This window comes from Saccopteryx bilineata, chromosome 6 (assembly GCF_036850765.1).
Source record: "Saccopteryx bilineata isolate mSacBil1 chromosome 6, mSacBil1_pri_phased_curated, whole genome shotgun sequence".
In the NCBI taxonomy this organism is placed as follows: domain Eukaryota; kingdom Metazoa; phylum Chordata; class Mammalia; order Chiroptera; family Emballonuridae; genus Saccopteryx; species Saccopteryx bilineata.
Genome location: NC_089495.1, coordinates 161,111,064 through 161,133,971, shown reverse-complemented (window position 1 = coordinate 161,133,971; position 22,908 = coordinate 161,111,064). Strand labels below are relative to the sequence as shown.

Sequence of the window (22,908 nt, the reverse complement as noted above, 5' to 3'; positions counted from 1 at the left end):
GGCGTGATGCCTACGGGAAAGTGCGTGTGAAGGGCTGCCCTGCACCTGGGAGGTGAGGAGGCCAGCGGACGACTGCTGTGTGACTGTGACGGTGAATGTCGCGGTTGTGGCGGTCAGTGCGGGTAGGAAGGCTCCGGACGCCTGAGCCAGCAAAGCCCGGCTGTCTACCTGAGTCCACCCACCCTGCCTGCTTCCTCTCCCCCTCTGTGCCACTCACTCGCCTTCACAACTCACCCCGTGTGCGCACGCACACACACAGTCGCTCCCTCGAGCCTCTCAGCCTCCGCTCGGATGAGCCTTATCCACAGGACGCACCCAGCCCTGTGCCCCAGGACCTCCCAGAGCCCCGCCTACTTTGTCTCCCCACCTCCTCATATACAAGATCACGTGTTGTGCTTATAGCCTGCCTCCACACGCAGGTCGGGGGCTCTCGGTTCCGTCCACAGCTATTTCCCTGGGGCCTAGAGCAGAGTCTGGCACAGAGTAGGCGGTCGGTACGTATGTGCGGGATGTATGTCAGCACACCCAGGCAGGTGCCTAGGCACAGAATAAACACACCCACCTAACACGCCTGCTAGTTCAATATGCCTGCACATGTATGCAGACACACTTACCCGCAGGCTCACATGTGGAGAGCCCCTCTATACAGACAGGTGGGCTTTTCTTTCAAATAGAGACCGTCACAAAAACCTGCACTGTCAGGCTCATTCACACCCGTGGCACAGCCCCTCTCTCTGCCTCTCTCTGCCTCTCTCTCCCTCTCTCTCCTCTCTCTCCCTCTCTCTCCTCTCTCTCCCTCACTCTCCCTCTCTCTGCCTCTCTCTCCCTCTCTCTCCTCTCTCTCCCTCTCTCTCCCTCTCTCTCCTCTCTCTCCCTCTCTCTCCCTCTCTCTCCTCTCTCTCCCTCTCTCTCCCTCTCTCTCCCTCTCTCTCCCTCTCTCCCTCTCTCTCTGTCTCTCCATCTCTCTCTCTCTCTCTCTCTCTCCCTCTCTCTCCCTCTCTCTCCCTCTCTCTCCCTCTCTCTCCCCAGTCGCCGGGCCTCCCTCGGTCCCGCAGCGCAGGGAGGCCTGTCCTGGCCAGGGCTGTCCCTCCCACCACACTCCTTGCTGCTCCCACCCGTCACTGTCCCCCACTCCCCTGAAGGTGACTCTCCAGAAGCATCCTGCCGCAGGGTGCCCGTCACCACCTTGTCAGAGCTGTCTGCCCTCCCCCCGCCCGGGTGCCCGCTGCGTCAGGAGACAGTCCCTGGCCTTCTCTGGTGAACAGCAGACAGTGTGGTGGGTGAGAGACATCAGGAGACCTGGGCTCTGGGCTGCCCACCCTGTGACCGTGTGCCCTTGCGCCTGTCACCAATCAGAAACCGCAGCCCTGTCCCTACCCCTGTCCTGGCTCTCCTCGTGTTTCTAAAGCTGGGAGCCTGCCAGATGCCACGCTGCCCCAGAGCAGCCGGGAGCGGTGGGGGTGCGGCCCCCGCGCGGGGGTGCAGCCTGAGCCCGCCCGTGCCGCCCGCAGGGGAGCGCATCCTGGCCAGCGGCTCAGTCCAGCTGGCTCGCTTCACCCTCCTGGAGTCGGGCAGCCTGCTCGTCAGCCCCACACACATCTCCGACGCCGGCACCTACACCTGCTCAGCGACCAACTCCCGGGGGGTCGACGAAGCCTCGGCCGACCTGGTTGTGTGGGGTGAGTGTGCAGAGCAGGAGCTCTCTCTATATACATGCCCGTGTGTGAGCGCGTGCTGAGCACACGCCAGCCCCTGCAGAGCACACACTCAAACCACCAGCACCCATATCCCCATGTCTGGCCAGAGTGCTTCTTACAAGAGGGACTTGGACAGATTAATTCAGAGGAGAGGGGCCCAGAAGGCCAGGGTCCTGCAGATGATGCCACGTGACCAAGGGTTCCGTGCTTGGCTGTGTGAAGAGAACTCAGAGGTGACAGACCGCTGTCTTCATATACTCTAGGGCAGAAACCAGCACACTACATGGGTCAGATAGTAAACATTTTAGGCTTGTGGGCCAGTCGCAACCCCTCAATTAACTCTTCGGTTTAATCGAGAAAGCAGCCATAGACGATACTTAACCCCGCAGGCTGAGTTCAATGCAAGTGTATTCACCCAGACAGCCCACCAGCGGACATGACAACCAGACTGTAGCTTGCTGACCTCTACTTTAAGGAAACTTCTCAAGTCCTTTCCAACTCTCTGACTGCACCATTTGGGATCCACACCCCAGACAGACATACCTGTGGGCCTCCTGTCCAGGTGGAGTGGCGGTGGCCCGGTGAGCAATGCCTTAGACCACAGATCAGACGATCCTCTTTTTACCTTGGCTGGACCACTGATGTGCTAGAAATAGGACCCTGGTCATCCCCAGATTTCCAGGAGTTTTGTTATCCTCGCCTGGATTTGTGGGAGCGAAATTAAGTGAGCCTTCACTATTGAATGCGGCTCCCAAGAATTCAGCCATCATGGAAGCACATTGTTCACTGTGGCCCATCTGCCCACCTGCTGGCCTGCCTTCATCCGCCCACAGAACTCCGCCGCCCCGGCCAGTCCAGCGGCAGGCGCCCTTCCCACCCACCTGCATCTCCCCTGGCACTCTGGAACCCAGGCCCCTCTCACTGCACCTGCTCTCTGCTGTCTTTCAGCCCGGACACGCATCACCAAGCCTCCCCAGGACCAGAGCGTCATCAAGGGCACCCAGGCCTCCATGGTGTGTGGCGTGGCCCATGACCCCCGAGTGACCATCAGGTACTCTCTCCGCTGTGGCCCCAGGGAGGCAAAGGGGAGGGACAGCTTTAGGGGCCGCTGGTCACTGGGTGAGTGTCTACTCCAAGGAGGTCAGTATTGCTCATGAGGCCAAAGAGCATCCCTGGGGGGACCATTCACAGGGCTGGTGCGGGTCTGAGGGGAGCTGAGCGAGCTTGAAATGAATTGGGTGGTGCCGGGGGGGGAAGGGGTGTGGTAAAATGGGGGGAAGAGGGATGTAGAAGGAAGGAGGGGGAGAAAGGGGAATTTGGGGCTGCTGGCTCTCCCAAACCCCTCCCCACTAAGTAGACAGCAGAGGTGTGCCGGTGAGCAGGTCTGGGAGAAGTGACAAGGCCAGGGCAGGGGAGGACCCTGGGGTGGCCCTCAGAGAGACACACATGAGGGGAAAGTACACAGCCACCCCCACCGTCCACCACAGGGAGCCGGGACCTTGGCAACAAGCTACCTGGCCTGGGAGGCCCCAGGCCCCCTGTGGGACCCACTGGAGTGGCCCGGGAGGGGCAGCCAGGAAAGGCTGGAAAGCCAGGACTCCTTCCAAGCTTGGGAGGATGATGCCTGGGGCCAACCCCAGGGAAGGCGTTGGGAACTAAAACCAGGAGGAAATGGTCCCTTTGGGCTCTCCCATGAGCTCCGGGAGGCTAAGTAAAAATTTTAACTGCTTCCTTAGAAATAAATACTCCCTCCACGTTGCTTCCATATTATATGGTTAATACCAGTGCCAAAGCAACTAGCATCAGGGCTAGGGGGGACCAGGCACTGGTGCCCCTTGGAGTAATGACCCCTCCGCTCCAGAGGCAACTGCATTCTGGGGCGCCATCTGGTGGCCACTGGGCATATGACAGTCTGTACAGCCACAGCATAAGGACCCTGGAAGCCAAGGTTGGGCTTGCAGACCAACACCTATTCCCAGAGAATCCGTCTCAGGCCCCAGTGTGAGCAGCCCCTCAATTAACACTCCACATTGACTGCTATCATCGTGTGATGCCAGCACAAATGTAAAAAGGAGCCTAAAGCCACGGAGACATAGTTAGAACATTGTCAACAGAAAATCCAAATTATGCTTATTCCTCGGATTATTAGGTTTTTGTTTAAAAAATATAATATACCAGCTGTAAAGAGGTCCTCCAAGAGAGCCCACACCTCTCTCTGTAGAATACTGCTGTGGGTCTCAGACACGTAATAAATAGTAGCCATAATAGTAGCATCCATTAATTGAAAGTTTTTATGGCAATAAGCTATATTAACTCGGTATAACACTAAAATAAATTGGGTTTTTATTTATAAAAAGAAATGTTACCTACTAAAATTTGGAAACTACAGGCACATTTTATCTTTCCTCTACACAATTCTTTATGAACAAAGGGATTTGGGGACCTGTCGCAGTACCTCCAGCCCATTCTCCAGGCCCCTCAGCAACCTATGGATGGGAAGCCACTGCTCCAGTTTACCGGAGGGGTCCTCACCTAGGATGGGGTTCCTCATCTAGGACAATCTTTTCTAAATGGGAAGAAAGAACAAAATTGGTCCCTCCGACCCCCCAAAATTGAGTGTGACCAAGGCCACTCCCACATTCACACACACACACACACACACACACACACCTGTCTTTCTTGCACTTGGATCAGGGGCTTTCTGGCTGCCCTCCACCATCCAAAGTGAGTCTTGGGGGTGGGCTAGGCCCCAGAATTCAGTATCTTTTAGGAGTTCTCAAGGTGATTCTAATATGTCACCAGGATTGAAAACCCCGGTCCTAGACTCACTGGGGTCCCCCTGAGCAGACGGGCTGAAAGGAGATTGATTGTTCATCTCCTTGAACAATCAAGTCAGATGCAGGTGCCAGGCACTGAATCCTGCATCACGTGTCCTCAGGACGAAGCCAGGGTGTGGGTGTGGCAGCCTGGGCTGGCGGGGTTAACAGTGGGAACCCCTTTGCTTCCCCAACAGCTCCAGAAGATAACTCTCCCAGCTGCTACTGGAACCCCAGTCTAGACCCGATCTGAGCAATCCACTCTCAGCCACAATTAATATTAATCAATATTGTACTGGAGTTTTTTTTCTTTCTCATTATATAGCTAATAGGTACCCATTTTAGGAGGAAAACATAGAAAATGCAGATGAGCCCCCAAAAAATGGAGAGGAAAATAGAGAAGAAGAAAAGAAATATACTTATTTCTCCCATTAAAAAGCATAGTATTTGAGTGCCATTTTTAAAAACCAGAAACCCACCTTTTATTAACCTGCTTCTTCCCTGGAGAACTTCTTGTGGGCCTCTTCCTCATCCATAAACATTTTCATATAAACTCCGCTGTATGATTGTTCGGTCGTCCACTTTGTGGGTGCCGTGTAATTTATGTTACCAGTTCCCCAATGCTGAGTGTTTGGGTTGTTTCTAAATTTTGGCTAACATAAAAGAAATACTGTTTATGAATGCCTTTGTCACTAAATAATTTTCCACATCTCTGATTTCCTGAGGACTGTGTAATATTATTTCCAGCTGAGGTGAATGCCTGAAAGCCACTCACCCAAATTGTTAAATACCCAGCTATATATAACGGCAGATTATTTTTTACCCTAAGTGCAATGGGCAGATGGATGTTTAACATTCTATTCTGGAAATGTTCAAACACACTCCCAAGTACACAGAACTGTGTCATCGACCCTCATGTTCCCGTCTCCTGGCCTCAAAGCTTGTCGGCATTTTGCCCATGTTGTTTCATCTGTCTCCTGACATGCTTTTTTTTTTTTTAACAACAGTGTTTTAAAAGCAAATCTCAAACATGTAATTTCACCGTTAAATAGGTCAAGGTACATTTCTTACTGAAAAGGACTTGTTATTAACCATAACAACCACGTCCCCTTCACACCTAACACAATACACAATTCCTTGAGGTCTGCTAATTCCAGCCTGTGTCCCAGTTGCCCCGATCATCTCCAAGGTGTTTTTATAGTTGGTTGGTTGAGCACAGTGTCTAAATAAGGTCTACACTTTGTGTTTGGTTGGGGTGTCTTTTCATTCTTTTTTTTTTTTCAGAGACACAGAGAGAGAGTCAGAGAGAGGGATAGACAGGGACAGACAGACAGGAATGGAGAGAAATGAGAAGCATCAATCATCAGTTATTCATTGCAACACCTTATTTGTTCATTGATTGCTTTCTCATATGTGCCTTGGCCATGGGGCTACAGCAGACCGAGTGACCCCTTGCTCAAGCCAGTGACCTTGGGTCCAAGCTGGTGAACTTTGCTCAAGCCAGATGAGCCCGCGCTCAAGCTGGTGACCTTGGGGTCTTGAACCTGGGTCCTCTGCATCCCAGTCCGATGCTCTATCCACTGCACCACCGCCTGGTCAGGCGGGGTGTCTTTCTTATTCTACAGCCCTCTCCCCTTTCTTTATATTTTGTTTTTGTTTTGTTTTCATGCAGTTGGTTTTTTGGAGAAACTAAGTTCTACAGGACGGAGATCAGCAAGCATTTTTTTGTGAAGAACCAGAGAGTAAATATTGTAGGCTGACTAACTACTAAACTGTCTATAATGACAAATTATTTTGGAAAATTTTGATCCAGAGTTCAATGCAAAAATATTTATTAACCATATGGAAACACATGGGTGTGCGTTGGAAACACACGGGGCTGTATTCCAATAAAACTTTATTTACACGTGCAGACCGCAGGCCACAGATTGCTGAGCCCTTTTGTCAACTAGCCTGCCTTCTGGATTTGGCAAGCTGCTTTTTCCTGGTGTGGTTCACTCGTTCTTCTGTCCTTTATATTCCTCATTACAAGCAACCGCTCATTAGATCTGAGTTGAGTTGTTTTGCCACAAACACATATCACGGGTGGCAACAGAAGCTTCCCACAGCCCCACGTCCCGGGACAAAGAATGTGTGCTTGCCATAGGCTGTTTCTCAAGCGTAAGGTACTCTGACAAGGAAGATCCTTTTCTAGAGGTGGACTGAAGGCGGTTACTTTTGCAATTTGTAAATACATAGAAAAAGCCTTCAAAGCTCACTTGGTGATTGCATTGCTGAGAACTCAGCCTCCAGGAAATGACTGAGAATGTGTGTAAATATTTTTGCTGCAAAGATGTTCATTATAGCATGAATTCTCATATCAGACAAGCGGGAGCTGCACTGGACTGTGGCTTTGCGAGATCAACTACAGAGCATTCGTATTTAAAACAGCCAACCAAAACCGTGGGGTAGAAATGCCTTGTTGACAAGAGTTTATGATTTTATGTTGGGTGGAGAAAGCAAAGGATGGATGGATGTGTTGACATAAGAAACATTCAAACCAGCCCTGGCCAGGTAGCTCAGTTGGTTAAAGTATCATTCCCCTGTGCCCGGATTGCGGGTTTGATCCCCAGTTGAAGCACAGACAAGAATCAATGAATGTATAAATGGGTAGAACTGCATATCGATGTTTTTCTCTCTCTTAAAAAAAAAATCAATTAAGAAACATCCAAAGCTGTAGAGAATTTTTATGAGTTTATTTGAGCCAAATGGAGAATTGCCAGGAAGCAAAATCTCAATGGATTGAGAAAATGCTCGGAAGAATGGCAGTTCTGTAGCTTATTTTATACGTCAGAATCAAAGGAGATGAGAGGCGGTTACATGAAATCCATCGGTGGTAGATTACAGAGGCGGGAAGAAGCAAAGCGGGGAAAGCTCTAGGATTGGATGAAGCGTAAGACAGAGAGACACGTGCTTCTTTCACATTGGTGGGTCCAGGATGGTCACTAGTTAGCATTCCCAGCACATGGAGATGTGTGCCAGGAATAAGGTAACAGGTCTGGGCTCTGGTGCTGTGGCTGTGCCCTGAGGGGTCTGGCAAAGATCACTCGGACACTCCAAAGGCATGTTGTCTTACAATAGATGCAAAAAGACAATAGGCAGGCTCGCTTAAGGTAAAGATTGGCCTTTGTAGGCGAGGGACACGGCAGGCCTTGGACGTGACTGCCCACCAGGACCCTCTTTTAGTTAGGGTTGTTTGTGTTCAGACCATCCTCTGTGGCTTCTCTCCATCTCTGAGTCTGTAGGACTCCCCACCCCACCCCCAGCTGGCCTCCCCTGAGCTGTCACCTTTCATCCACAGATAGGTAGCTGGGTGTCTCTTATATGAAAATACGCTGTGTCAGTAAAACTATATAACGGTGGCTCAGCTTCGCTGATCATTTAGCATGCTGCAGGCACTTTTTAAATATTTGAAATGCACTCACACAGTTTTTAAAGCCACCCTGTAAGGTGGGAGGTGTTACTTTCCTCGCTTGACAGATAAGGAAACTGAGGCACGGCACGTTTCGATAAACATCCCCAGGGTCACAACGCTGATGAGTGGCTGAGGCAGCATTTGGCCAGGGAGTCTGAGCGCAGAACAGTGGCTGCCGGTGGGGCCGGGAGAAGAGGCTGGAAGGGCCCCACGAATGGGCATCGCGGCCTCCCGCCATAGGAGAATGTTTCCACTTTCCTTTTCCTTTATTTTTATCTTATCTGTACTTGCCATGTTTCTGATTACTTTTCTTTAACTTAGGTTAAAAATATAAGTCTCTTGCTCCCTAGTAACCTCACATTTCTCTTAACCCACATAGCTGTAGGACCCTGTGGCTCAGGCCCACCACCCTGTCTCCCGTGGAGCAGGTGATGGGTTACTTGCAAATCATCTCAGCCCCCACCCCATTCCCTGCCCTGGCCCGGGGCACCCTGATCGACCTGGGGGGGGAGGCAGCAGGCCTGCTTGGAGCTGGCACCCTCAGTATGTTTATGGCAACAATGGTTGTGTGTCCTACAGAACAATGCCAGAGACAATTCCTATTGTCAGACACCGACCTGTGTCTAATTCCTCAAGTCCCCCTTTGTCCTGACTGACCGGATCTAAAGTGATTTTTTGGACACCCAAGTCTTTGTGCCACAGTGATGCATGGACCTAATGGTTCTCATAAAACTAATTCCAAAATGTAGTCTAGGTGGAAATGCTTATTCTTTTCCCAGCTGTAATCTTTTAACCTCTGGAGAAGAATACCTCTCTTGTCTGCTCTTTTGTGCTGGCTGTAGGGCCATGGTTTCTGCCCAAAAGCGTCCAGGCTTTGACCTAGACCTGACCTGCAGGTGTAAAGGACCGATAATGACTTCATGTGATAACTCTTGGACAGGCACCCTCTCCACAGCCATGACGGATGCTGTTGCCTGGGGACTGCCCCCTGCCCACCTTCACAGCTCTGTCCTGCAGACCAGCCTGGATGAGTACCCCCGTGAGCACCCCTGCCTCCCTCTCTATACTTATTGCTTCTTCTTTCTCTTAGGTATGTCTGGGAGAAGGACGGGGCCACCCTGGGCGTGGAGGGCAACCCCCGCATCCGCCTGGACAAAAACGGCTCCCTGCACATCTCACAGACGTGGTCGGGGGACATCGGCACGTACACCTGCCGGGTGCTTTCCTCCGGAGGCAACGACTCACGCAGTGCCCACCTGCGTGTCAGGTGAGGGCTGCCTGCCCAGGCCCCGAGCAAAGAGGTGTAGGCAGCAGTGAGAAGGCTCATTTTGGCAGGCCACCCGGTGACCTGGGACCACACACCTTATCTCAGGGCACACCCCAGCATCCTTCCAGGTTGGGCCCCCTGCAAGAGCAGGGGAGTCTGGGTATGGCTTGGGACAGGTGGGCTCCAGTGCTGGAAAGAAGCACCTGCAGGTAGATGGCCCAAAGGCCAGGTTTTATGGCTGAGCACAAGGTATCATGGATATTCACTCTACGTCCTGGCTGCCCATCTGTCAATTGACTCCAGCCCTCACCGGTGACCCCACCATGTCTCTCTCCTCCAGGCAGCTGCCTCACGCCCCTGAGCACCCAGTGGCGACTCTCAGCACCTCAGAGAGGAGAGCCATCAACCTGACGTGGGCCAAACCCTTCGATGGCAACAGCCCCCTGCTGCGTTATGTCCTGGAGATGTCAGAGAACAGTAAGGCTCACATGCCCTGCGGGGGTTGGGGGGGGCACGGCGTATGTCCTGGAGATGTCAGAGAACAGTAAGGCTCACACGCCCTGCGGGGGGGGGGGGCACGGCTGCCTGGGGTCCAGCCCCCTTCTCGGTCCTCCACCTCTGAGCACACCCTTCCCTCTGGGAGCCTGGGCTTCCTCAGCTGTCAAATGATGCCCCCTGCCCCCTGGGGTTGTTGTGACAATGAAGGAGACACCCATGAGGTACAGGACTCAGGGCCCACCGAGCCAGAAGCCGCCAAAGTGGTGGTGATTCTTTTTCTTTTTATCCTCCAAATCCTCAAGCTGTGAACTCCAAAATTAGCTGGTAGGATTGGAATGGTGTTTTAAATGCAGTTTGCCTGGAGCTCATCGATTTGGGGTGGGGGTGGAAAAGAGGGATGTGTTGCCAGTTCATCCCAAGTTCCCCCAAGCCCAGCTCCCTCCTGCCCCCCCCCACACACACACAGGCTGAGGAGACCTAAAAATGACATAACCAGCCTCTACTGGAGAAAGGAGCGGGGTGGTACTCCTCTGCTAGCCCAGATGAGGCCGGGCAAGTGCTGAGAACGGGGAGTGAGAAGCATGTCCCTCCAAGATGCCCACCTCTGCCTCCACCCTCTGTCCCTGCAGATGCCCCATGGACCGTGCTCCTGGCCAGTGTGGATCCTGAATCTACCTCGGTGGTGGTCAAGGGCTTGGTTCCTGCGCGCTCCTACCAGTTTCGTCTCTGTGCCATCAACGATGTGGGGAAAGGCCAGTTCAGCAAGGACACGGAGAGGTGAGGGGGAAGGTCCCAGCGACCCTGGCCGAGGGAGGGCCGAGAGGGGCTGCCTATTGCCAGAACCAATATGGCAGCGTGGGGCCCCGGCTGCCCAGCAGGTCCTGACCAGTTCTGTCTGAGCTGTCCACATCTGTAGGATGGGGGTAACGATTCTCACCCCTGCCTCACAGGGGTGCAGTAACGGCAAAATAGGACTGTGCCTGGGAAGTGCTGTGATCAGCACCCGCCACGGAATAAGCACCAGCCAGACTGAGTTGCCCTCTAACCGGAGTGAGGCAGGTTCCAAGACTTGCTTCCTTCTGCCCTGAGTGCCCACAGGTTGCCGTCTTTGGGACATGAGGGTGCACTTCCAGAGGGATATGGGATCCGCTGGATCTCCACAGCCAGGGCCTTGTGTGCAGCCAGCCCTGTCAGGCTTCACACAAAGCTTTGTTAAAATGATGAGCATTGCATAAAAACAGCAGGTCTTCCATTTTAAAACATCACACGGCAATACCCACTTATGTCAGAGGCAAATTCTAGCTAGCTCCTCTCCCCCCATAGAAACCTCTAATGAGAAAGGAGATGTCAAGAGGTCAGAACAGCAATACAAATTGTATGCACCAAAGCTGTGCACTTTGCTCTCTATTTTAATGTTTATTTTTGTTTTTTCCAGTATTATTGAGGTATAATTGGCATGCAACATTGTGTAAGTTCAAGGGGTACAACCTGTTGATTTGATATGCTCGTATATTGCGAAAGAATACTGTGGTAGTTAGCTAACATCTCCATCCCATTACACATTAATTACTCTTTCCTTTTGTGATGGGAACATGTAATGTCTACTCTCTGAGCAGCTCTCAAGCACATAATATAATATGTTAGCTATAATCACCAACCTGTACATTAGATCCTCAGAACTTGTTAGGTTATAGCTGGAAGTTTACACTCTGTAGCTGATACCTCCCCACTTTTCCCACTCCCCAGCCCATGCTAACCTTCAATCTACTGTTTCTCTGAGTCCGGCTTTTTTAAGATTCCACATGTATGTGGTAGCATAAAATATTTATCTTTCTCTGTCTGACTTATTTCATTTAGAATAATACCCTCAAGATGCATCCATGTTGTCACAAATGGCAGGATTTTCTTCTCGCTCATGGCTGAGTAATATTCGTGTGTGTGTGCTCACGCGCACACGTGTCCGCTCGCACGCGCACGGGAATGTGCGCCACATCTTTATCCATTCGTTCTTTGATGGACACTTAGATCATTTCCATATCCCAGCTGTTGTGAATAATGTTTCACTGAACGTGGGGTGCAGATATCTCTTCAAGATCCTATTTTCATTCATTTGGATGGATATGTACCCAGAAGTGAGCAGGCTGAATCAGATGGTAGTTCTATTCTTAACATTTTGAGGAAACGCCATATGGTTTTTCACAGTCATGTTATCAATTTACCTTCCCACCAACAGTGCATTAGGGTTCCCTTTTTTTATGTCTTCACCAACAGTTGTTACCTCTTGTCTTTTTGATGGTAACCATTTTAACAAGTGTGAAGGTACATCTCACTGGTTTTGACTTGCACTTCCCTGGTATTTGGTCATGTGGCGCACCTTTTCACATACTCGCTGGCCATTCGTATGTCTTCTCTCGAAAGATGTCTATTCACGTTTAGGTCGTCTGCCCATTTTGTAATGGTTGTTTCTTTTGCTGTTGAGTTGTATGAGTTCTTTATATATTGTGGACATTAACCCCTGATCAGAGATAGGATTTGCAAATGTTTTCTCTCATTCCATAGGTTGCCTTTCACTGTGTTGATGGTTTCTTTTGCTGTGCAGAAGCTTTTCGGTGTGATGTAGTCCAACTTGTTTATTTTTGTTTCTGCTGCTTGTGCTTTTGCTGTCATATCTCAGAAGTCACTGCCAAGACCAATGTCAAGGAGTACTTTCTCCCTGTGTTTTCTTCTAGGAGCTTTACAGGTTCAAGTGCTATGTTTATGCCTAATCTATTTTGAGTTCATTTCTGTAAGTGGTTGTAAGATAGGGGTCCACTTTCATTCTGCATGTGGTCATCCACTTTTCCCAACACTGTTCATTGAGGAGATGATCATTTCCTCACTGAGAAGAATTAATATTGTTAAAAATGTCGATATCACCAAATGCGTCGACAAATTTAGTGCAATCCCCATCAAAATTCTGATGGCATTTTTCACAGAAATGAGGGGGAAATCCTGAGAAAGAACAAAGCCAGAGGCATCGTGCTTCCTGATTTCAAACTCTGCTACAAAGCTATAGCAGTCAAAAACAGGATGACATTGGCATAAAAATAGGCACATAGACCCATGGAACAGAACCAAGAGCCCAGAAATAAACCTTTGCAGATACGCTCAACTAATATTTGACAAGGGAGCCATGAGTATAGTTAGATTTTTTTTTAAAGATGCCCTTAGGAGTGTACTCAGACCTCTGGCTTAAATTGATCGTGTAGTTTCACCATAGTTCCAACAAGCTCTCTCCAGATTCCACTGGGAGGGGGGGGGGACCACAGAGGCCATGACACTCTAACAGGAGAAAAAGTGGCAGGTGACAGCCCAGCGTGGAAAGCAGTTACCGGAGATGTATTCACTTACTGTTTATTGAGCACCTACTATGTTATGTGTGGACCGTTAGAGGTAGTGCAGGGAACAAATGGGCACGGCACCAGTCCTTGAGAGCTGCAAAGTCTCAGTAAGAAAAGGGCTCAACGTGCAGGGAAAACCACCCCACAACTTCTCCAGTTCTGTGGGCTCCGCTGGCTCATCTTCCTGATGAATTCTCACACTAATGGCCCTGAGTCACCAAGAAATAGGTTAAATCACCCTTCCCACAGGCTGTTACCAAGACAGAGGAGTGTGCAGGGTGTATATCAGAAAGCAGAATCATAAAAAATATGAAAGAGGGGAAGACATCCATCAAAAATAATTAACTTTTGTTTTTAATGGATGCATGTCAGTTATGTGAAAAACACACCAAGTAGGAACATTGTATTCCCTGGCAATGCCCGAGAAAGAAATGCAAGCACTCCACTTCAGGAAGCAGGCAGACGCACTGGCTGTCACACACACAGCGTGTCACCCCCCACCCGACCTGCCCCACCCAGCCTGGGCTCAGCTGGTAGGTACTGGAAGCCCAGTTAAAGCACGCCACCAGCTAGCCACTGGGAAGTGAGGACGGAACACTCCTGCTTCTGAAACACTCAAGTAGTCGTGACAGATGTCAACGGCCCCAATAGCAGCTTCTTTGACAAATGAGAAACTGAGGCCCACAGCACTCTAGCTGCACAGAAGACACACACATCTGGTCCTTTACCCATGTTTTCAAAAGACCCATTCAGACCTTATCATTTGAGCCCTGACCAGTCTCACAAACAGGTGAGGGGAACTTTATTGCAGCTCTTTTACAATTAAAGAAACAAGCTCAGAGAGGGTGAGTGACTTGCCCAAAAGCACACAGCAATTGTGCAGTCATCCAGGAACAGAGCAAAGGGCAGGGTTCAGCCTGACCCTGTCCCATTAAACTCCTGTATTGGCCCTCGAGACTGAGAGTGGGAAAACCCACCTGCTCCTGGTGTCTTCCTCTCCAGGGTCTCTCTCCCCGAGGAGCCCCCCACAGCCCCTCCACAGAACGTCATCGCCAGCGGCCGGACTAACCAGTCCATTATGATCCAGTGGCAGCCGCCTCCTGAGAACCACCAGAATGGCCTCCTCAAGGGCTACATCATCAGGTAGGGGCCCACCTGAGGGACAGCCCGTGGAGGGATGGGAGGCCTCGGGAGTGGATTAGAAACAGCAAATGCACATGGATCATTCCTTTTCCATCTCACAAGGGTCAGGCAACAAGAAACGCCTACCCTATGGTAGGAAGGATTGAGGTTAGACATCTAGAAGAACTTCCAGCTGTGAGAGCCTCAGAAACCAAGGGAAACAGTTGAGAGACCAGATACAATATAATCTCCTAAAGGCTGTGGGGACAGGCAAGTCTGATGTCCAGGCCGCAAAGAAATAGGGCTACAGCAAGACTCTCCGGGGGCCAACCACCTGGGAAACAAGAATGGTCCATCTGAGACCAGGTTTCCCTTGGGATGGACCATGAATGGACAAAACACTGGACCAAGAACTAGTCAAGAAGTGGAAGACCTTTCTTATGCCCTTACTGCCAAAGGAATCCCAGTTAGGTAGACTTGCACATCGACATTTTGCCCGACGGTGCTTCCCTGGTAACCTGAAAGTTAGTTATTCAGTGTTACTGAGAGTCCGCGTTAGTTCAGGGAGGTGTTGTGGGAAGGCACCGAGAACACCCCTCAGTGCCCGGATTCTGCCCAGCTGTGAGATGCCAGGCACGCTCACGTGTTCCTCTCCTGCCTGTGGGCCTCCCGGGGATCAGCATCCCAACATTTGGAAGAAGTTTTTGTTGATTTGACTGCTCCATTAGCAGTTCTTTGGTTGTGGGTGTTTGGTGAGCCCTAAAAGGCAGTGGTTCTCTGAGTGTAGTCCCTGACCGGCAGCAGTGTCAGGCTGAGAACCTGCTAGACATGTGGATTCTCAGGTCCCACCCCTGATCTGACTGGGAATCCTTGGGGTGGTCCCAGCAATCTGTGCCATAACAAGCCTTCTGGGTGTTTTCCACACACTCTGAGACTTGTAGAGCCACTGTGAGGCAGTGTAGCAATGCATCAGAATAACGGGGGGCCACTAATTTTCCAGTAATTAGACTCTAAGGGAAGTGTGCATTGTGGTTCTGCTATTAGCTACACAACCTCCAAAATCTGCCTGTAGAGATTTCACTTCTCCATCACCATGTGTTCTTTCTCTCCAGTGGGAGGTGGAAATGGCTAGGGTAGGAAGCCTCAGGTGTTTTTCTCTCTACTTAAGTGAGTGATAATCAAAAGAGAGAGCCACTGTCCTCGAGGGAGGGAGAAAACAGCCCAGCCTCGGTGGACAGCTCCCCTGTCCACGGCCCCTCCGGGCTGAGAGCGGAGATCTCCCAGAAACTCTCAGTGACCCTCGCTAGCCATCCCACAACGCCCTCCTCCCTGACTAAAACAGGAGTCGTCCAGACACATCCCCAACACCTATGTTATCCACAGTCAAGTAGCCACTGGTAACCTGTGGCTATTTTAACATTAATATTTAAACTACGGGAAGGACCTGGAGATCATTACGCTAAGTGAAATAAGCCAATCAGAAAAAGACAGGTATTACATGATTTCACTCATACGTGGAATCTAATGAACAAAATAAACTAACAAACAAAATAGAAACAGACTCCTAGGTACAAAGGACAGACTGACAACTGTCAGAAGGAATGGGCGTTGGGAGGGTAGCGTAAAAAAGGTGAAGGGATTAAGCAAAAAAATTATAGATGACCCTGGCCAGTTGGCTCAGTGATAGAGCGTCAGCCTGGCATGCAGGAGTCCCAGGTTCGATTCCCGGCCAGGGCACATAGGAGAGGCGCCCATCTGCTTCTCCACCCCTCCCCCCCTCCTTCCTCTCTGTCTCTCTCTTCCCTTCCCACAGCCAAGGCTCCATTGGAGCAAAGTTGGCCCCGGGCACTGAGGATGGCTCTGTGGCCTCTGCCTCAGGCGCTAGAATGGCTCTGGATTCAACAGAGCAATGGCCAGATGGGCAGAGCATTGCCCCCTGGTGGGCGTGCTGGGTGGATCCCAGTCGGGTGCATGCGGGAGTCTGTCTGACTGCCTCCCCGTTTCCAACTTCAGAAAAATACAAAAAAAAAAAAATTATAGACACAAACACAAACAACAGTGTGGGGACTGCAGGAAGGAAAGGGGTGGAGGGAGGGAGAGGAGGGTCCAGGGGGAGGGATGGTGATGGAGGGAGATTTGACGTGGGGTGGTGGACCAGTGCAGTATACGCATGATGTATTATAAAATTATACGCCTGAAACCTGTATAATTTTAATAACCAGCGTCACTCCAATAAATTCATTAAAAAGAATAAATAATATATAAAGTTCCTCGGTTGCACTCATCACATTTCGAGGGCTCAGCAGCCACACGGCCAGCAGATAGTATGCTGCAGATACGGAACGTTTGCACCGTCACAGACAGTTTCCCAGGCATGAGGCCACGCGTGCCAGTGCCGACCCCCTGCGACCTAGCTTCCCCCTCTCAGGTACTGCCTGGCCGGGCTGCCTGTCGGGTACCAGTTTAAGAACATCACAGACGCCGACGTCAACAACCTGCTGCTGGAGGACCTCATTATCTGGACCAACTACGAGATCGAGGTGGCCGCCTACAACAGCGCCGGGCTGGGGGTCTACAGCAGCAAAGTCACCGAGTGGACACTGCAGGGAGGTGGGTGTGCCCAGCTGCCCCGCAGGGCGGGAGGCCTGTGGGGCGAGGAAGAGGCTGGGGGTGCGCGTGGTGAAGGCAGAGGCTTCGGGGCTGCGGGGACCCCCCACGAAGGTTCACATTAACTGGATCATGAAACAGCTTACGTTTAGCGTTGGACCTGAAAACCACCCCGGGCATTTTCATATCTGTTACTTTCTTGTATCAGTCCCCTGCAAAATGGATCAGAAGCGTTCATTAACACAAACTAATCAAGAGAAAGAAGACATCTTAAATTTACACTAAAGGGAAGAGCAGACAGGGGGCCAAGCAGGCTGCAGACCCCACCTCGGTGTTCTTTCTCCTTTCCTGGGCAAGACAGCTAGACTGTGTCCCCCCCTCCCTCAGTCCCACCCACCTCTCTGCTCTCCTCTAGTCCCCACGGTCCCTCCCGGCAATGTGCATGCAGAAGCCACCAATTCCACAGCCATCCGCTTCACCTGGAATGCCCCCAGCCCCCAGTTCATCAACGGCATCAACCAGGGCTACAAGGTACGTGTGGCCTGTCCTTGTCCCAGGAGGAAGCTGGGAGAGGCAGGGAGGGAGGCTACAGGCAAGGGAGGGGGCAGGACGGAGTCCCCCCTCTGTTTCTGAAATCATTGATTCAAGCCAAATAAAGAGCACGAGGACTCTCTCGAAGGCTAGGTACAGACCGTGGGGAGTGTGGACACCACCCAGGCTGTGACCCAGTACAGGGGGACATCCTCCGTGAGACTGGCTTATAAACAAAACCAGGTTTGATTCAGACTAAGGAACACCAGGCACAAAAATACAGAACTCACTTATAACTGCTAAGCTGTGGCTCTAACAGGCACCCTGCTGGGCCATGCGTCCTTGGGCTGAACTTGACTGTGCCCTGCACGAGGGGCATGGGACTGGGACTCTCACAGACCTGGGTAGAAGTCCCAGCTCTGCCTCTCACTGGCTCCCTGGACAACTTCTGGAATCTCTCTGAGCTTCCTTCGATATGTATTCACTGAGCCCAGTGTCATGCAGTGTTCTAGCTGCTGGGGAACCAAAACAAGCTGTTGCCATGTTTGCCAGCAAAGGCGGTAATAGTGCCTGTTCCTTAGGGTTGTGTGAGGACGGGATGAGATGGCATTTGTAATTTGTTGAGCACAATGACAAACTCATAACAAATGCTCCGAAAATTATTGTTGTGATCGTCGTAACAGAAATACATCCGTCCGCTTGGGCTGTCACACAAAAAAAAGCACCACAGACTGTGAGACTCAAATAGCAAAAATTAGGTGTATCACAGTCCGGGAGGCGGGAAGTCCAAAATCAAGGTGTCGGCAGGGTTGGTTTCTTCTGAGACCTCTGTCCTTGGCTTGAGAACAGTTGTCTTCTCCCTATGTCCTCATCTGGTCTTCCCTCTCTCTGTGCCTGTGTCCAGATCTCCTCTTCTTATAAGGACAATAGTCAGACTGGAGCAGGGCCAATACTAATGACCTCATTTTAACTTAATTGTCTCTTTAAAGACTCTCTCCAAATGCAGTCACGTTCTGAGGTCCTGGAAGTTAGGACTTCAGTGTATAAATTTAGGGAGAAACAACTCAGCCTATAACAAATAGTGACGGTGGTAATAGTAACAATGGTAGTAATAGTAACAGCAGCAAAAGTAACAGCAGCAATGGTGATGGTAGTGGCAGTAAATATGGTTATAATTGTAACTGCATTAAAAGTCAGGACATCTCAACCATCCCCTCCTGGAACCCAGACCTTGGACCCCACACCTGGCCTCTCCTCTCACCCCTTAAGGAGCACAGAGCATGGCCTGTGCCATGATTCAAGCCAAATACCCCAGTGGCTTGGGGCCGCCTCCAGACTAGGCTGGGCATCTGAGAGGCAGTGTCAGGAAGCCGGGCGTGATGATGACCGGCAGAGAACTGTAGGCTCTGGCTTCAAACCTGGGGATGTGATGATTGCAGACACTCTTGGGAGGTTCCTGCTCCCCCTCAGTGCCACGTCTGCATGAATGCAACAACCAGGATTATTCCTTGGCCATGAGTGGGTGTCTGGGCAAGAAGAGGCTGAGCTTAAGTCACAGCAGAATCGTCTGCTAGCTGAGTGTTCGGGGCTCTCTGGTCCTGCTCCTGTTACTCGGGGTTGGCATTGTTCTCCCTGTTAGGTCCGTGGTCTTGAACTCTAAGCAGACAAAGCAGATATGCGCCAGAGCTGGCCACGCCCTGGCCACAGCCCTCTCACTTCCAATGGTGGCCACCAAGGCCGAGCAGGCCGTCCTGGGCAGGGTGCTGTGGCTGAACGCTGGCTGCCCCGGCTGGCTAGAAAGCCTGCTCATTGGGACTCCAGGGGAAGGGGAGGTGCGGCAGGGAAGGGGGAGCCCCAGCTCATGCTGAGGACTTGAGCAGGGAACAGTTCTCTTCTTGTTGCCAATTTTAAGTTTTCTTCCACATCTGGGAGGGCTAAAATGCAGACTTCTAAAGCAAATGGCTCCTGGGTTGGTGCCAAGAAGGCCAGCCAAGTGGCCAGGACAATAAGGGCAATGATCTATTATGACCCAGAACCAAAGGAGGCTGCAGAAGCCCACCCAAACCTGTGGGAGCCCAGCACCCAGGAGCCATTTGATACGAGCCCACAGGAACGAGGCGCCCTGCTATCTTGGGCACAGGAGCCAGCAGAGAAGAAAGAAGAGCCTACACTTGCAGGGCGCTGTCTGCGTGCCCGGTGGGATGCCAGGGCTACGCTCGTGATCTGCTCTCATGCAAGCCACGCGGGGGCCCTCAGAAGTGTCATCATCACCCCGTTTTACAGTAGAGGAAACTGAGGCCCGAGAGGCGAGTAACTTATTCAAAGGCAGAGGAATTGCAATGCTCAGATTCCAGCGCCGGAGCCTGCACCTTTTCTTGCATTGGAATAAAGAAAATGTGTCCCTTGAGTTCACTATGAAATAAGAATAAGGCCCTGGCTGGTTGGCTCAGTGGTAGAGCGTCAGCCTGGCGTGCAGAAGTCCCGGGTTCGATTCCCGGCCAGGGCACACAGGAGAGGCGCCCATCTGCTTCTCCACCCCTCCCCCTCTCCTTCCTCTCTGTCTCTCTCTTCCCCTCCTGCAGCCGAGGCTCCATTGGAGCAAAGATGGCCCGGGCGCTGGGGATGGCTCCTTGGCCTCTGCCCCAGGCGCTAGAGTGGCTCTGGTCAGGACAGAGCGACGCCCCGGAGGGGCAGAGCATCGCCCCCTGGTGGGCAGAGCATCGCCCCTGGTGGGCATGCCATGTGGATCCCGGTCGGGCGCATGCGGGAGTCTGTCTGACTGTCTCTCCCCGTTTCCAGCTTCGGAAAAATACAAAAAAAAAAAAAAAAAGAAAGAAATAAGAATAACTTTCTTTCCCTAAGTACAAATGGATCTGCATGAGGAGCCTGAGGAGGCCTTCAGCACCACAGGGAGAGAAAAACAAAAGTATTTGTCCCTTGCAGATCTCCAGTGAGCATAGACTCTTTCCCCTTTTTTTTTTTTTTTTTTTTAATTTTTCTGAAGCTGGAAACAGGGAGAGACAGTCAGACAGACTCCCGCATGCGCCCGACCGGGATCCACCCGGCACGCCCACCATGCTCTGCCCATCCTGGGCGTCGCCATGTTGCGACCAGAGCCACTCTAGCGCCTGAGGCAGAGGCCACAGAGCCATCCCCAGCGCCCGGGCCATCTTTGCTCCAATGGAGCCTTGGCTGCGGGAGGGGAAGAGAGAGACAGAGAGGAAAGCTCGGCGGAGGGGTGGAGAAGCAAATGGGCGCTTCTCCTGTGTGCCCTGGCCGGGAATCGAACCCGGGTCCTCCGCACGCTAGGCCGACGCTCCACCGCTGAGCCAACCGGCCAAGGCCTCCCCTTTTAATTGTGAAGTATTCCGAACGTCTGCTAAAGTAGAGAGAGGCCCGTAATGAACCATGTACACATCCCCGGTTTCACAAGTTTCCAATTCACAGCCCTCTACGTTCCCTTTGCTCTCCAGCCCTCTGCCACGCCCCTGGAATATTTTGAAGCGACTCCCAGGGTCGTATCATTTCGTCCACAAATATTTCTGTAAAGAAGTACTATAAAGTCTCTATTTAAGACGTTATCACTCTCATGACTAAAGATATCAGCAGCTCTTTAATCTCATCAGGTACCCGGTGGGTGCCCCCATTTCCATTGCTCCATCGCTCCTCTTACCAGCTGCTCCATCTGCTTTAGCGTCCAAACGAGATCCGCACAATGGCAACCGGTCGGGGTTTTCTTAGGTCCCCACTGATCTATAGATTCTCTTTCTCTTCTCTTGCTCTCTTTCTTTTTCTCCTAATTTATTGAAGAAAGATGCTTAGTCATTTGTACTATGGAATTTTCCACAGTCTGGATTTTGCTGATTATATCCCTGTGGGGGTCATTTAACACAGGCCTCCAAAAACTGTCTTCGCCATAAATTGGGTCTCAGAATGAGCGGCTCGATCAGATTCAGGTTGGAGGATTACTTTTGCACGCTATGACTCCCTAGACAGCGTTGCGCGTGATCATCAGAAGGCATGCGGTGCGTGGCGGTCTCTTACCGGGGACGTGGCGACCATTGACCGTCCTGGCATGGTCTGTTATTTCAATAGGAGTTGCAAAATTGAGGCAGTCTGATGTTATAATTTTGTCTGGATTTATTAGCTGAAATACTTTCCAAAAGAAAGAAATTTTCTCCTTACCAACTTTATAGTTATCCAGAGGCACACTGCTCATCTAGGAAAAGCACACAGTCAACATTCAATTCTTTCCCATTACTTGCCAATTTTCAGAATAATGAACTGGTTCCTTAACTTCTAAGGTGACAGGTGATTTTGAATTGAGGTGGAGGGAGCCTTTGTTTTGTTTGTGTTGGGTAGTATAAGTGCATACCTAAGGATTTTCTGAAACACCTCAGAGGTGGCTCAATCCACTGCCGTTATAATTCTTATTGATGGCAAACTGACTGGACTCTTCAAGTTGACTCATGAGTCCTTTTGACATGGTCCCAGTGGTCTCAGATAGCTTCCTTGCCGTCCATGCGACAAGATGTCCTAAACTGTCTCGACTGTTCACATTCCCTGCGCTGTGCCGGGGATCAGCCTCGTCTCCAAGGAGTCTTTGTTCCTTTTTTTTTTTAAGATTTTATTTATTGATTTTACAGAGAGAGGAGGGTGGGGAGGGGTGAGAGAGAAGTAGCTGCTTCACTCTACTTGTTCATTGGTTGCTTGTCGTATGTGCCTTGACGGGGCAAACCCAGGGTTTCGAACCAGCGACCTCAGCACTCCAGGTTCACGCTCCATCCACTGCACCACACAGGCCTGGCTCTTTGTCCCTGTAGTAGGGCTGATGGTTAGCTCCCACAGGCTGGGCACCGGGGCAGCTCCTGTTCTAGCATTGGCTACTGCTTCTAGGCCCTGTTTTTGAACAACTAGGAAATTTTTTTTTTTTTAAGATAAAACACAAACTAGCCTGACCTGTGGTAGCGCAGTGGATAAAGCATCAACCTGGAATGTAGAGATTGCTGGTTCAAAACTTCTGGCATGTCCTGACCGGGCGGTGGCGCAGTGGATAGAGCATCGGACTGGGATGCAGAGAACCCAGGTTTGAGGCCCTGAGGCCGCCAGCTTGAGCCCAAGGTCGCTGGCTTGAGCAAGGGGTTACTCCGTCTGCTGAAGGCCCGCGGTCAAGGCATGTATGAGAAGGCAATCAATGAACAACTAAGGTGTTGCAATGTACAACGAAAAACCAATGATTGATGCTTCTCATCTCTCCATTCTTGTCTATCTGTCCCTGTCTATCCCTCTCTCTGATTCTCTCTCTCTGTCTCTGTAAAAAAACAACAACAACAAACAAAAAAACTTCTGGCTTGCCTGGTCAAGGCACATATGGGAGTTGATGCTTCTTGCTCTTCCCTCCTTCTCTCTCTCTCTCTCCTCTTTCTCCCTCTCTCTCCTCTCTCTCTAAAAAATGAATAAATAAGATCTAAAAAATAAATGTTAAAAAAAAACCATACTAATAATTCCAATTTAATTTCAGGACTACAAGCTTCTT

The 22,908-nt window shown here is 50.9% G+C and overlaps 1 protein-coding gene across 1 annotated transcript in view; it reads left to right on the top strand.

Annotated features, from left to right (window-relative positions):
- SDK2 (sidekick cell adhesion molecule 2) overlaps positions 1-22,908 on the top strand; it is a 271,566-nt gene that overhangs the window by 190,197 nt on the left and 58,461 nt on the right. The window contains exons 11-18 of the mRNA XM_066235214.1: positions 1,512-1,679; positions 2,646-2,748; positions 9,058-9,234; positions 9,575-9,711; positions 10,362-10,509; positions 14,115-14,255; positions 16,663-16,844; positions 17,257-17,372. Of these exons, the coding sequence (XP_066091311.1) occupies positions 1,512-1,679; positions 2,646-2,748; positions 9,058-9,234; positions 9,575-9,711; positions 10,362-10,509; positions 14,115-14,255; positions 16,663-16,844; positions 17,257-17,372 (1,172 nt within the window). The remainder of the gene's footprint in view (positions 1-1,511; positions 1,680-2,645; positions 2,749-9,057; positions 9,235-9,574; positions 9,712-10,361; positions 10,510-14,114; positions 14,256-16,662; positions 16,845-17,256; positions 17,373-22,908) is intronic.